General features: G+C 64.5%; 2 protein-coding genes across 2 annotated transcripts; both read right to left on the reverse strand.

The window, feature by feature from the left end:
• Positions 1-499: 499 nt before the first annotated feature.
• On the reverse strand, positions 500-4,204 carry SYNGR2 (synaptogyrin 2). The gene is made up of 4 exons (XM_054593141.1): positions 4,082-4,204; positions 2,042-2,279; positions 1,566-1,705; positions 500-1,469 (listed from the first exon to the last, which is right to left on the reverse strand). The coding sequence occupies exons 1-4, from the start codon at positions 4,178-4,180 to the stop codon at positions 1,272-1,274; spliced, it is 675 nt and encodes a 224-aa protein (XP_054449116.1). The 5' UTR covers positions 4,181-4,204; the 3' UTR covers positions 500-1,271.
• Positions 4,205-6,601: 2,397 nt separating this feature from the next.
• CUNH17orf99 (chromosome unknown C17orf99 homolog) lies at positions 6,602-13,893 on the reverse strand. The gene is made up of 5 exons (XM_054593084.1): positions 13,854-13,893; positions 13,434-13,466; positions 7,235-7,534; positions 6,830-7,099; positions 6,602-6,702 (listed from the first exon to the last, which is right to left on the reverse strand). Exons 1-5 carry the CDS (start codon positions 13,891-13,893, stop codon positions 6,602-6,604), a joined length of 744 nt encoding a protein of 247 aa, XP_054449059.1.
• Positions 13,894-14,645: the final 752 nt, after the last annotated feature.

A 14,645-nucleotide genomic window follows, 5' to 3' on the forward strand; every position in this document is an offset into this window, starting at 1 on the left:
TGAAATAACTGGGGCCCACTTTTGATAGCTACTCTGTCATTGCTCAACGAGGAGGCTGGGAGCCGGCCACTTCGGTGCCCTGGCCTGCCCTGAGGGGGCTGGGCGGCCACTCCGGCCTAGGGAGGGTTCCAGAGGCGCTGAGCCCTGCCTGTGGGAAGTGGAGGACCCAGACCCCTCCCAGGATGAGGGTGGGAGGGGAAGGGGCATTCCGGGGGCTACCTTCCAGGTGCCTCCACCAAAACCCTAGCAGGGCCCTGGCAAGGCGGCCCAGAAAGCCCGTCTTGTTTACAAGCTGAGCGCAGCTGCTATTTTAAGACGGATGGAGGGCAGTGAGGAATGAGACCCCAGGCCGGGGCGGGGGGAGGGCGGGCAGTACTGGGCACGCTGGGGGACAGCCTGCGGAAGCCTTGTTCAAAACGCAAGTTCTATCCAAGCTCCCCCCACCTGCGTCCCCCAGAGTAGAACTTCCTCCTGCTGGGGCCCAACCAATGACTGGAGATTATGAATGAGAAAAACATTTATTCCATCTCCAAACAGTCTATAACAGAACCTGAGGGGGCTGTGGGTGCACCCCACACCGCCCAACGAACAGTGGCAGACTATTTACATAAAGCTGGGTGTTGTCAGGCAAAGCCACTCCCTGCTGGGGGGCGGGCGGGAGTGATGGGAAGGCCCTGGGGCAGGAAGTGCTGCCCAGTGTTCCCCGGGTGGACAGCAGCCCTACCCCATGGCTGTCAGGGAGAAGGCCCAGAGGCCCTGGTGCACGGCAGTGACCCCAGAGCCAGCAGCAGGGAGCAGGCCACACACTCGGGGGCAGGCGTCGGCCAGGGGGGGGGGGGCGGGCAACAGACCTGAGTGAGAAGGGGAGGCCCAGCCCCGCACCAGTGACAGAGCAGTGGGAGGCCCCCCGCCTCCTCTTTGGCAGAGAACCCCAAGCCACTGGGCACCGCGGCCGGGGCCCGGCTCCTGAGTTTGGGAAAGGCTAAGGCACTTGTGAGAGCAGTGTGTCAGGCACTTCTGGCTACCAGGCGGGGCTGCGGATCATGAGAGGCGATGACAAACTGGAGAAAAACCCTTCTCTAAAAAATGCCCTTGAGGGGTCGGGGCAGCCCTGGGCGCGGGCACTTCAGGCCAGGCTATGTGTGGACAGATGGGCACCGCACGGGACCGAGGGGCCGGAAGCTCCGGCGGGCAAGCCTCGTGGATGGAGTCCAGGATGGAGGGGCGGCCCCAGGCACCCCCTCTGCGCCCCTTACCATCCCCGGCTGCGCTCAGTACACAACGGGCGGCTGGTAGCCCTCGGTGGCCTCTGCGTTCTGGGTGAACGGTGGCTGTTGGTAGTTGTCCACAGTCGGGCCCGGGTAGGAGGCGTAGGACGTGCTGGGGTCTGGGGTGGGGTCCACGTAGTTGGGGAGGAAGTCGTCTACACCGGCCTTGTAGCGCTGGTAGGCCAGGAAGGCCAGCAGGCCCTGCAGGGAGCCCCGAGGCTGGGTTCCTCCACCGCCCTTCGCCCGGGACCCGGAGGCCCGCCTGCCCGGCCTTCCCAGCCTGCCTAGCCCACCTACCCAGGAGAAGATGGAAAAGAAGCTGAAGGTGATGGCCGCGCGGGCCGAGTCGGCTGCTACCACCACGTCATTCGGCCTGGTAGCCACCCACTGGTTGGTAAGGAAGCAGAAACCAACAAACCACAGGAAGGTCCAGAGAGCTGGGGAGAGGACCAGGAGGGCAGGGTCAGCTGCACAGAGGGGGCATCTTCCAGAAACCTCCAGGGTGGACAGGGCACAGGGCCAGAAGCCGGGTCGGGGCTGGACGCCATCTTGGGAGGCTTGGCTCCTCACCCCCACACTCTCTCTCAACGCCAGCGGGTTTTGGATGGTTAGAAATCCTGTGCACGAGCCTGTCTGCTCGACCAGGACCCTGCGCCCCCCCGGCCCCTCCCGGGGGCGCCCAGGCCCTGCCATCCTGGAGCCCCAGAGCTTCTGGGGATGCCGTCTGCTCCGATTTACCTCCTGAGAGCAACGGAGGGGCCCTGGGCAGATACCTGAGAAGAGCAGGTCGCTGATGACCAGGTACTTGCGGTCAGTAGCGTTGCTCATCTGGGGGAAGTAGACGTCAACCACAAAGAAGAAGGCGCAGGCCAGGAAGGCCAGCACCCCGATGGTGCTGCCGTAGCGGCAGGCGTCCTCGTTGTGGTTGAACACGCAGTACAGCTGCTGGGAGTCGTGCTTGTTGCTGTAGCCCTCGCCGAAGATGCAGGAGAACACTATCAACGCGAAGACCTGGGGGCCGAGGCAGGGTGGGGCTCAGCGGCCACGGACAACCCGCGCGGGCACAACCCCCGCGGGCACACAGCGCGGGGGACCCTGGCCGCTCTGCGGCCGCTGTTCCCCTTTGGGAAACTGGCTTCAAAACCCCTTCTGATCTTGGGGAGCGAGCTGAGTTGCTTCCCAGAGCGCAGGGCACTCATTCTCACTTCTCCCTTCTCTCAGGCCCTCTCTGAGATCAGCCGCCGGGGATTCCTGGCCTGAGGTGAGCCAGGAAAGTGTGGGGCTCTCCTGGGTGGGGGCTGCCCTGCCCCAGCAGCCTGCTGAGAAGGGCCTTTGTGGTTGTCCCTGATGGGGGTTCAGGGCGGCTCACGCACCTCCCCTGTCAGCGAGTGTTCAACACGAAGAGCCACAAAAGCACAGAGACTCAGGTGTGGGGCCTCAGCTCTGCTCACCCGCGGGGGTCTCCTGCCTCTACAGCGCCCAACCTCTCCGCCTGCATGTTCCCATCATGGAAGACTCCCCGCTCCCCGGAAAGCCATGCCCGTGCACTCTGCGCGGGAAGACCCCACCTGCGGGCCCCTCCAACTTCCCCGCCCGGGCTGGCCTCCCGGTTTGGCCGGCTTTCTTCCAACAAGGAATCCCGGCCTCCTCCGCGTCCGGGCCCCTCCCCTCCGAGGAAGCTCCGGTCTGCCTCCCACTCAAAGTGGGTTCTGAGCACACCGGGCACTCCAGGCTGGGCTGACCGGCGGGCCTGTGGATACACCGGCGCACTCAGAGCAGCGAAGGGGCTGCGGTGGGCGTGGGGGGGTGCTTCAGGAGTGGTTCCAGGCCCTTGGGAACAGCCTCCCGTCACCTGGTCTCCTCCCCGAACTTCAAGGCCACCGCCCATCTCCGCCCAAGCAGCAGAGGGAGGACTGCCTGCCTGGACACCTGGCTCCCTCTGGGCCGCACCCAGGCCTCTCCTAGGCCCCACCCAGCACGCCTGCACGAGGCCCTCTCCGAGGCTCTGGAGCAGGCAGTCAGAGGCCCCACCCCCAGCTGGAGATGTAGCCGGAACTCCGGGATGCTGGGAGCAGCAGTGCCAGGCCCAGCTCCTGGCACTGCTGCTCCGACACACATCTCTGCTCCTGGGCTCAGACCCTACAGCCAGGCAGGGCGCGGGCATGGGTGCTACCAGGGCCCCTCAGAAGATTTCAGTGCCCGGCAGGTGTGTGCGAGCACTTCCGGCCCGGCCTACTACCTGACTTCCCTGTCCAGCTGTGGATATGCTGGTGGTCCAGGAACATGGGACGCACCCCCTACTCTCCCGCCCGGCCGTAGCCGGTGCTGGAGGGCCCGCCCAGTTCATGGGGAGGGGTATGTCCTAGAGTCACCCGATCGTGAGTGAGGAAGCAGATCTGTAGGTTACTCCTGCCTGGAAAGGAGATCCTGTTTCAGGGCTAGGCCACCCCCACACCCCCACACCCCCACCGCCTTCCAGGTGAGTTCCCAACATGCAGTCTCCCGAGTGCTGAGTGCCGGCCACCTGTCCTGGAGCTGCCCCAAACTCCTCCCACTGCCAGCAGGGACACGGGCCTGCTCCCCACGGCGCCATGCGGGCCACCCCGCGCACAGACCCCCGGGTGGGTAGGGGGCGCCCGGGGCCAGGGGTGGGGTCGGGGGTGGCCGAGCCCGGGGATTAGGAGATAACGAGTCTGGCTCCGTGCGCCGGCCCGACGCGCCGCCTCCCGCCCCGCTGCCCTCGGCCGCTGCCACCTGTCGCGGCCACTTCGGGGCCTGGGGCAGAGTTGGGTCCCCGCGCCCCGCCGACTCACCATGCACACAGCCCGCACGACCACCTGCGGCTGCGTCAGGAAGCGCCGCAGGTCGAAGGAGCCGCCCGCCTTGGCCGCGCCGTAGGCCCCGCTCTCCATGTCGCCGCCGCCGTCGCCGTCGCCGTCACCGTCGCCACTACCGACCGCCTAAGGAACCAGCCGGCCGTCCCGCCCAGGCCCCGCCCAGGGGCGTGGCCATCGCGGCGTCAGGGACCGAGGGCAAAGTGCCGGCTGGCGGCGAGCGGCGGCGTGATACCGGGACTGCAAGGCCATTTTCCGCGGCGGACATCCGTCCAGCTGCCGAGCGCTCATCGGCCAGCCCCCGGCCCGCGGCACGACCTGAAAGGAGCCGGAGAGTCCCCAGGGGGCCCTGCCCTCGGCCCCGCCCACCCTTCGCTCAGCACGTTTGCCTCCTCCTGCAGGAAGCCCGCCAGACGCACCGACCAGGGCCCAGGCTGCCGCACACCTACTACTCGCTTTCGCATTTCACCCAGAACCCCAGGCCTCACCCCAGGCCTCAGCCTGGACCCCGCCCTGCCTGGCCTGACGAGCTTCCCTCCTCTCCAGAGCTAAGTCTGGGTTGGAGCTGGGACTGGCCTCCTCCCTCCAGTTCTCCCGGCGCTGGGTCCCAACCTCAGGTTGTGAGAGACAATGTGACTTTAGACTTCCAGGCTCCAGGATGTCCTGCAGCCAGAAGCAGATTTCCAGCGTGACAGGCAGGAGGACAGAGTTTAACCCAGTTGTGTTTTTGTTTTTTTTTTTAAAGATTGTATGTATGTATGTATGTATGCATTTACTTATTTAGAGGGGAAGGGAGGGAGAAAGAGAGGGAAGGAAACATCAATGTGTGGTTGCCTCTCGTGCCCCCAGCCAGGGACCCAGCCCACAACCCAGACATGTGTCCCAACTGGGAATCGAACCAGCGACCCTTTGGTTCACAGCCTGGCACTCAATCCATTGAGCCACACCAGCCAGATCTAATCCAGTTCTTTACTGAAATGGTTCAGAGCATCTGAACAGGAAAGGCTCTGTGAGGGGATGAGGGGGCCTTCTCGGGGCCGGAGTGGGGGGCACAGGCTGAGGGCGGAGGAATCCCAGACCCCCTTTGCAGCTGCACATAAGGTTAATGAGGTGGGGCTGGCCGGGGGGCCGAGTCCTCCCCGATGAGCTGGCACATCAGTCGGTGGAGCCAGAGGACTGGGCCACCAGGAGATGGGGTGCCACTCCAGGGAAGAGGGGAGCCGATGAGGGGGAGGCCCTGGGTGGGGGTGCAGCTGGGCCCTCTCCGGCCCCCCTTCCCAGGCTGGCACGGACGGGGGTGAGCAGCTGGGGGGCGAGGACAGGGCCCTGCGGGGAGCCCCTCTGCCCTGTGGGCCCCCTCTCCCCTCCACAGCCTCCCACTCTCCTTGGAATCGCCCCCGCGGAGCATCAGCGCCCCAGGAGTCCAGGCTGGCGGGCTTGTTCTTCATTTGAATGGTGGGTCCTTCTGCAGGGGACAAGGACAGGGGCTTTCCTGGGAGACTCTGCTGAGCTTGCAACTTCCGGTCACAACCTGGATGACAAAGGAGGTGAGACTCCAGCCCAGGGCAAGCATACCTTCCAGCCACCCCTCCCCAGGCCTCTTGGGATTTTATGGTGCCAAGCGCATCCATGCCCTGGGAAGGGGGAGGGGCATGTGGCTTAGTCACCCCACGAAATGAAAAGGGGCCCTGAGTCACCCAGAGGGCAAGTGCTGGGCCCCGGTCCTGCGCTGAGTGGGAGGAAGGACTTGGAGCCCCGCTCTGTGTGAGGAAGAACTGAGGCCCAGAGATGTGAGACTGTGCCCCTGGGCCTGGCCCTGGAGGAGGGGACCCCGAGATGAGACAAGGAGAGGGCTGAGGACGGACTCCTGGACAATGCCTGCCAAAGGGGCAGAGGCAGGAGGCAGCGTCTTAGGAACCGAGGGAGGCGAGGAGTTAGTTAGCAGGGCAGAGGCGACTGCCGCCCCAGGTCAGACGGCAGCGGGGTGGGGGGCACGCAGGGAGCCCTCAGACGCTGAGCGCTTTACAAGCCAGGAAATGATGGCGTTGGAGAGGGGACCCTGGGGGCTCTGACCCCTGCCTCCTGTCCCCAGCTGGGAAGCAGCAACCTCTAGGGTCCCTGTGGTGTAGGGCAGAGGCCCCTGACCCACCGTGGTCCCAGGAGGCCTGTCCCCATGCCAATGTCCCTGCTCAGTCCCATAAGGAACACAGGAGAGTGCCCCACCCAGAGGCCAGTGGGCCACATTGCAGGGCAGGACGGCAGGGATCTGTGGTCAGGGTCACAGGAAGCACGAATCAGCAAGCCCTCAGCAGGCACGTGACACACAGGAGGCCCTTCACAAACTTCTGCAAGCTACACACAGGCGATGTGGCCCTTTCTCTGCCTGGTGGTGGCCCTGTCCTACAAACCCAGCGCCCTCTGCTCTCCAGCCAGGGCCTCTGCTGGTCCACACAGGCCACCAGCCCTTCCCACCCCTCCCCCATCCCCAGCACCTGCTCCCTACCTGGTCCATGCGGTCCAGCCCAGCATCCCGGAGGTGATAGCTGTGATGGAGCTGAGGCTGGCAGCCAGCACGAAGGTGGGTCCCTTGGGCAGCTGTCCTAGGACGGAGGCAGGGAGGGCCAGGGTAGGCGTGGCTGTTCCCCATGCCCTTCCCTGCTCTCACGCCTCCCCCCTTCCCGTGCGGAAGTGCCCGCTGCCCCTCTGGAAACCAAAGGGCCCTCTCACCTGGGGGCACCAGGGTGAGGGGGCTGCTCTGGGCACTGACGTTATTGGAGGCCTGGCACTGGAGCCAGTCGGACGCCTGGGTCAGCGGGAAGGAGAAGTTGGCCGGCTGCCCATGGGGCGGCCTCTGCTGCATGTGGACGCGCCCGTCCTTGCTGACCAGGCTGTAGGTGATGGGCGGGCTGCCCGAGGACACCTGGCAGGACACCTCCACCCTCGGGCCTGACCCTCCGTCCAGCAGGGTGAAGTCAGCTCGCACCTGGGACACGGGCTCTGGCAGGGCGGGGCGGGAAGCACAGATATGGCTGCGAGGCTCCGCCAGCCCCCACGCTCCTTACCCCAGGAACCCCCCGTTGAGCTCCCAGACCCGGCGCCCCGCACGCCCCTCCCCATTGCCCACAGACTCACTGGCCCACAGCTCCCAGTACATCTGCAGCTTGGTGCTGGCTGCCTGCATGCCCCAGGGGGTGGCCACCTGGCAGGTATAGGTGAGCAGGTCTGGCCTGGACTTGAACGTGACGTTGACACCGAAGGAGGCTGGGCCGTGGGTGTTCACCACCTTCTTGGTCACTTCGACGTCCTGGCTGCCCCAGAGGGAGTAGGTGAGGGGCGGGGGCACCCTGGGCGCATGGCAGGTTATCTGCACCCGGCGGCCCCGGGGGAAGACCTCCAGGACTCGGTAGTCAATGGAGACCTTGGGGAGGACTGCTGCGAGGTGGCCCGAAGGAGGAAGGAAACCGACATTTGTCAAGCACGCTCAGAAAATGCTGGAGTGTCGGTTTTTTAAAAAGCTGCACAAGGAATCCCCACGACCCAGCAATCCCGCTCCTAGACACACTCCTAGATCGGCTCCTAGACACACACTGACAACTGAAAACAGGGGCTGGAAGAGACGCGTGGGCACCCGGGTTCCCAGAACACTATTCACAGCCACCAGGAGGCCAGCCGCGTCCCCGCCCCATCTGCCTGCGGATGAAGGCGCACGTTAAGGAAGGCCCAGCCGCACAGCGGCCGGCACTTGCCGCGAGAAGAGAGTGAAGGACTGGCACCCGTACACCCTGGAGGAACCTGGAAGACGCCACGCCGGCGACAGGGGCCACAGAGGGCGACACCGTATATGACTGCACTGCTGTGAGATTCCAGAGCAGGAGCATCCAGAGGCAGAAGGCGGGTCGGTGGTGGGCAGGCGGGGGCGGAGGGCAACCGCGCAGCGGGTCAGGGGCTTCCTCGTGGGCGACGGGGCGTCTGGACGCGGAGGGCGGGTGGTTGCACAACATTGCGAGTGTGCGAAATGCCACTGATTGTCACTCTAAAATGGCCCAATTTGTCACGGGAATTTCACCTCGACTCTTTTTTAAGAAAAGAAAAAGAAACGGAAGGTTTTGCTATCAAAACAAAATGAGATCAGAGCAGGAGTCGGAAGCCAGGACAAGTGTGGGGTGGGGCACAGGTTAGGAGGCTGACGCTGGACCCCCGGGCCACCAGGCGTGCGCCGCGGGGACGCGCCGCGTCACTCTGGCCCTTCGCTGTGCCCCTGGCCCAAGGGAGGAGACCAGAAGTTTACTGTTTGTCAGCTGCGTGGCTCACTTCAATGACAAGGCAGTTGCTGTCCAGTGACAAGCTGAAGTGTGGCCTGCATTCTCGGTCCAGGGACCTCCTTATTTGATAAAGGCGTCTTGCCCCACAGGGCCCCGGCGTTCCTGGAGGACGCACCGAGCTGGGGATGTCCTCACAGGGGTGGGGATGAGCGAGGGACAAAGTAGACCGGGCCCCCGATGGCAGTGCCCGGGGGAACTCAAATGCCCGCCTCAGCACAGAGCCGAGACTCCGCCTGTCGGACCCGCCATGGGGTCTGGGGTGCAGGGGCAGCGGCCCGGCCCAGATCCCCAAGAGGTCAGCACCTGGTCTAGAGGGACAGTCAGAAGGCACGGGCACAGGTGGCGTGGGCAGGTCCACCGGAGGTTACAGCACAGGATCTCAGCCTCGGAGGGGGGCGCACCAAACTGGAAGTAAGACGCCGCTTCGGGCAGGGCGTTCGGAAGGAGGCGGCAAGAGCCCAGCGCCCAGAGGCCTCACCTCCCCAGACCCAGATCGGAACCCGCCCCCAGCTGCCCCGAGCAGGTGTTCCTCCACCTGGGCCTCCTCTGTGCTTGGAGGTCACTTTCTGTTTTGGAGGCAGATCCTGGAGTCGCTATGGATGCAGACGACATCTCTAAGATCTCCTGTCGGGCCTCCCCTGCAGTCTGTGGTGTAACAGCGATGGGGTTTAAACAAAGCTGCCTTTGGGAGAGAGGGAGGGTATGTTCTCTCTCTCTATTTTTTTAAATTTATTTTTAGAGAGAAGAGAAGGGGGGAAGAAAGAGAGGGAGAGAAACATCGATGCGAGAGAGAACGATTGATCGGGTGACTCTCGCACACCCCAAATGGGAACTGAACTTGAAACCCAGGCGTGTGCCCTGACCGGGAATCGAACCACTGACCTTTTGCTTTGTGGGAGGACACCCAACCCACTGAGCCACACTGGTCAGGGCAAGAGGGGCGTATTCTTAGTGGTGATTTTCAAGACTAGTGTAGGGGCAGTGCTTGGGCAGGGGTGGAGGGAAGTGTCCAGTGTCACAGCCTCGCGCATCCTCCGCGCCTGCTGGGCATGCCGGCTTTAGAAGCGCCTGCAATCAGCCAGCCGCTCCCGAGCGAGAACCAGAGCCGGAACAGACTGGACTGCGGGGCCTCCAGACCCATTTCCCAGGACACATTTCCCCACTTTCTCTCCCACTTCTTTCGAGACCAGTGGCTCTCACCCAGGGCGATTTTGTCTCCAGGGACCTTTGTGCCTGCAGACATTTTTGGTGTCACAAGTGGAGAGTGTTCCTGGTATCTGGGTGGGGGGAGGGGCCGGGGAGGTCGCGCAACCCCCTCCAGGGCCCAGCACGGCCCGCAGGACGGCCCCTCCCGCCCCGGCGTCAGCGGGAGCGATGCTGAGCGGCGGCAGTGCAGGCAGCTTGCTGCGCCCCGCTCTGTCCAGGGTCACTGTCACCCACAGACGCTTTCTCACCTGCACCCTTTGCTAAACCTCGTGAGGACGGCCATCTTTCAGGAAACGGGCCTTTCATGCGGAATCTGGCGTTGGCACCCGTAAAGCTCTATCTACAGCTGAAGCTGCCGGCTCTGGCTCTTGGGGCACCGTTTTGCAAATTGCTACTAACAATTCTCCAGTGCGACCCTGGGGCCAAGGCGCGGCTCCCAGTCTCTGCCGGAAGGCCTCTGGGCCAGGTCCTCCTCTGGACGGAGGCGGCGTTGGGGCAGAGGTAGGGCCACACTTCCCGTTTTGCTCCTGAGGTGCGGGAGAGGGCCTTGACTTACAAGAGTGAAAGGAAAAAGCTGGCCCACCTTCATTTCCATTTCGGCACCATTAATAGAAGCTCGATTTACATAAATTCACAGACTGTGCGTGGGGCCCTCACTTTTGATTCTCACCAGGCTCCTGTGGGTTTTTCCCTGCGGGTTACTTAGCATACACATCCAGCCCACCGCTAACGAGTGGCCTAGCATTTAATTTAAAATTCATCAAGGGTGTCAGAACATTTGAATGACTGGATGGCACACTCAAAATTTCATGATGTGACAATAAGGCTGCCCTTGGGACTGGAAGCCGAGGGGAGGTCAGGCTACGTGGGCGGCTGGGCAGCGCCTCCCTCTGCGGCTGAAGGAAGACGGTCAGACATGCGTGGCTGGTGCCCCGGCCCAGCGGGCCCTGGGGTCGCCCCTCTCTGCACACTTGTCTCTGTGGTCGCCAGGAGCTTGGAGATTCAGTCCCAACCCTAGAGGGCCAACCTGTGAGACCTCACTCTGGGCCCAGGGATCTGATTTCGAAAGAGCAGCCTACCTGCCCAGGGCTGTGCCTTCCAAAAAGACGCAGGCAAACCCCGGCCTCTGGGGCCTGAGCCCTCTCACCTCCTCAGCTCCCACGCCCGGCGGAGGCCAGCGCCCGCCTCAGAGGCCTACCCGGCGTCCGTCTCAGAGCGCTGGGCCTCCACAGCCTGCCCAGCGCCGACCGGGACCACGAGCCTGGACATCCTCCTGATACTCCGGGCTGTTCTCCCTCCTCGCTCCTCCCTAAACACAGGCCTTGAGCCTCCTGTCTTCAAACGTCCCCCGCACCCCGCCCTCTGGGTTACAATGACCTAGAAACGCCCACCATCCCTTGGAGGTTCTTGCCCCTGGCTTCTACCACAGTCATGTGCCGCAGAGGTCATTTCGGTCAACGACAGACCCCCATATACCGTGGCAGCCCCCTAAGAGCGTGACAGAACAGAAAGGTTCCATCACCTGGCGACATTAGGGCGGCTGTCTTATCCTCGCAGCTCAACGCGTTGCCCGCCTGTTGGTGGTGACGCCAGTGTAAACGAACCCACTGCGCTCCCCACCGTGTGAAAGCACAGCACGTACGGACACGGGCCGCGTGCGATGCTTGATAACGATAACACACGCCTGTCTCCGACGTACGCAGTCACGACGCTACCCGCGCTGTCGTTCCTTTCGCGCGCACTCTCTCCACTGACAGCGTTTGCTGCCAGGCCGCTCACCCAGCCGGTGTCGGCTGCACCTCGGTTGCGTCACTTTCTCTCCTGCTTGATTTAATCTCCTGCTGTTCTGGGCAGGCACGTGCTGCAGAGGCTTGGAGCCGGGACCGGAGGCTCCGCCATGTGGCTGGGGCGTGGCGGGGGGCCGAGCCGTCCAGGTGTCACGCGCGCACTCTGGGACGTTTGCCCGACAGAGCTACCCCGCGGCCGGGTCTCAGAACGGGCCCCGTGGCGCAGCGGCGCCCGACTACCCTCAACGCTGCCCCTGCATTGTTCTTGGGAGTTTCAAAATATGCGCAGATAACCTTTGCCTCGTCTTGGCTCCCCAGTTCCTTACCATGCGTGTCCTTTGTGCCGCTTCTCGCCCCGCTGACGCCCTCTCCACCGTAAGGCTGCGCCTCGGCCTCCACGCCCTGCCTCTAACCCGTCCGCCAGGAGTGCAGCCGGCCTGAGCCTCACGCTACGTCCCGGCCACTTCTCCCCGTTGTCACGGTCCCTCCTCTGGATCCGAGGGACAGCCTAATGGCTCCCTGGGGTTGTCCCCGCGTCCCCAGCGCTCTCCTCTCCACACAGCAGCCGAAAGGACCCCCGAGGGCTCAGTCAGACCCGTCTCATCTGTGCAGACCCTCCCGCAGCTAGGTCCCCCCTCCCCAGCCCTCTCCACCCCAGGACCTCTCCCGGCGTCGCCCCCGGCCCCCGCTTCCTGTGCTCGGGCCTCGCAGGCCCTTGCCCAGGCACGTCCTGCTCTGCGTGTCTTTGCTGGGGTGCCGCCTTCTCAGTGTGAACGTCCCAGTAAACACGGCCCTCCTGCCCCACCCCCACCCGTGCCCGCTCTCCCCTCCTATTGTTTGCTTTTCTCTAGGACAGATGACATCCTGGAACCCTGGAGAGTGTGCGCAGTCCTACAATCACCCACCCGCCTGGCCCCTCGGGAATGGACGCCACCTGAGGGCAGGGATTGTTGCTTCGTTTCTGTGCCTTGTGTGTTCCTCCTGGGGCCCAAAGCAGGGCCCAGCACCAAAAAGCAGGGCACTCTCCGCTGGTGCGTGTTCAGTAAATGAATGAGAGCAAGAAAGGAGGAAAGGAGGAAAGAAAGAGGGGGAGAAAGAGAGAGATTTGCCAGCTGGGCTCCTAGGACTTCAGTTCGCACGACTTGCTGGGCCAGAGTGAGCCAAGTCAGGGGACAAGGAGGGAGGGACCAGCCCATCTAGCTCCTCACAGGTTTGCTGCCCTGTGAGGAGCTAGGCCCCACCCTTTTGTTTTAAGCAAAGAAAACACCACAATGTGTCTGTTTTTAAAGCAAATGAGGAAATGACAATTCAGCCTGTGCTGCCTTCGGTGCCCGGTGTAACAGAGGCGGAAGTCGGCTCTTTGACCCTGGGACCAGACAGGGAGGAAGGGCAGCTCCCCGGCCTCGGAGACAGGAGTGGACGAGGCCACCCATGACCTTGACCGTCAATAAGGGTCACAGGGCTAGAAAGGGGCACAGGAGAGAGGACAGAAGGGAGGGGGGCAGAAGGGCGGAGGGGCAGAGGGCCTCACCGAGGCTGTCTCCTCCCCCTGGGGCTGTGCCTCCGGCCCCGGCTCCAGGAGAGCAGACCCCAAGCCTCCCGCCTGGCGCCCCACCCACCGCGCCCCCGCCTACTGCCCCAGCCCCCCTGGGGCAGCGCCCACGCCGCAGAGCTGCAGGCTCCCCGCCGAGCTGCGGCTCTGTGGCTGGCACCTGGGGCAGCATGACTGGGATAGGCCGGGCCAGGGGCACGCCAGCCTGCCCCCTCACCTGCAGTTCCCCGCCCCCGCAGCCCGACGGGAAGTTTCATCGCCCCAAGTCCCCTGGAGGCCTCCGCTCTGTCCCAGCCTTCTCCTCTCCACTCCCCCCACCCGGGCCCTGAGGGGCCAGGGGATGGGGGGGTTTTAGAATCATCCAATTGTCCATCAGCTGACACCCCCCCCACCAGCTGGGACCTCCCCCAGCCAAGGGACCAGCACGGCGGGGGCCCCTCCCTCCAGCCCGCCGGGCGGCTCACCTGTCTCCTGCTTCCCGAAGAGGCTGCTGGGGGCTGTAATGGGGGGGGCGGAGGGTGGTAAGAGGCCCCCCGCGGGGTGGGGCAGGTCGGGGGAGGAGGCCGGAGCCCCCACAGCGAGACTCTCCCATGGCCAGGTGGGGGCCGGGGGCGCCTCCCGCCTCTTCGCTCACGCAACCTCTTCCACGCCCACAGTTGATGCCATCGGCCCGTTTTGCAGACGGGTGCACAGTGGGCCGGGAGAGAGGGGCGGTGTGAGGCCCCCTGTGCTGCGGGGCTGGGCTGAGACTGAAGCCCAAACCCGCCCCCCGCCTCCCGCGCCTCCCGGGGAGTCTGTTATCTTCAGCTCCCACCTGTCCTGCGCCCCAGCGCCCCGCACCCTGGGCACAGCGACCCCCGTCCCAGACACCGCCGTGAGCTCACCCAGCGCGGCCACCCAGAGCAGCAGCAGCAGGGGCCTCATGCCTCTGTCGGCGCGGGGCGTCTGCTCCGCTCGATAGAGCTCCCCCGTCGGGGCCGCCTCCACCCCGGGACTCCCAGGGTGCTCCCTGCGGCGCGGAGATAACCCAGAGGCCTCCGCAGCCAGGGCCGGGCCGGAGCCGCGGACCCCGCCCCGCCCTGCCCTGCAGGCAATGAGGAGGTGCCTGGGCCCGGGAGCCCATAGGGCCACGACTCAGCCCCCGCGGGCGGCGGCCCCGGGGCTTGCTGGGCAGGGAGATGCCCCCTGGAAGGGAGGACGTGAGTTTGTTAACCTGGAAAGTTTGAGGTGGGGGTTTATCCTAGCTGATTGGAGTGGACACGCTGTAATCACAAGCATCCTTCCAAAGCTCCGCTCTGTGCGGGGGTGGGCCTGCCGCACGCGCAGGAGAACGGTGGGCTGGGCCCCCGTTAGGGAGGCAGGCGGAGAGGTGCCTTCCACCTGTCTCGCGCTGGTTCATTCATGACCACCTTCTGGGCGCCTGTTAGGGGGCCAGTGCTGGGCTCAGCCCCCAGATTTAACCTCAGACTGGGCGGGGCGCCTGGTAAACCCAGGCGTGTGCTCAGGCGGGCACCGTGCTCCAGTGCCGCCCTTGAGCTCAGAGCGGGGAGGGGCCACACTCCTAGGAAGGGCAAGGTACCCATCCAGACACTGTGTAAGTGACGGCGCATGTAATCCTCACAGTCACCCAGAGGTGGCCGGGGCCCAGGGTCGGCGGGTCCCCTGGCCTCCGAGCC

The sequence above is a fragment of the Pteronotus mesoamericanus genome, unplaced genomic scaffold (genome assembly GCF_021234165.1).
Source record: "Pteronotus mesoamericanus isolate MK-2021 breed Mesoamerican mustached bat unplaced genomic scaffold, CSHL_Meso_final scaffold_408, whole genome shotgun sequence".
Lineage (NCBI taxonomy): Eukaryota > Metazoa > Chordata > Mammalia > Chiroptera > Mormoopidae > Pteronotus > Pteronotus mesoamericanus.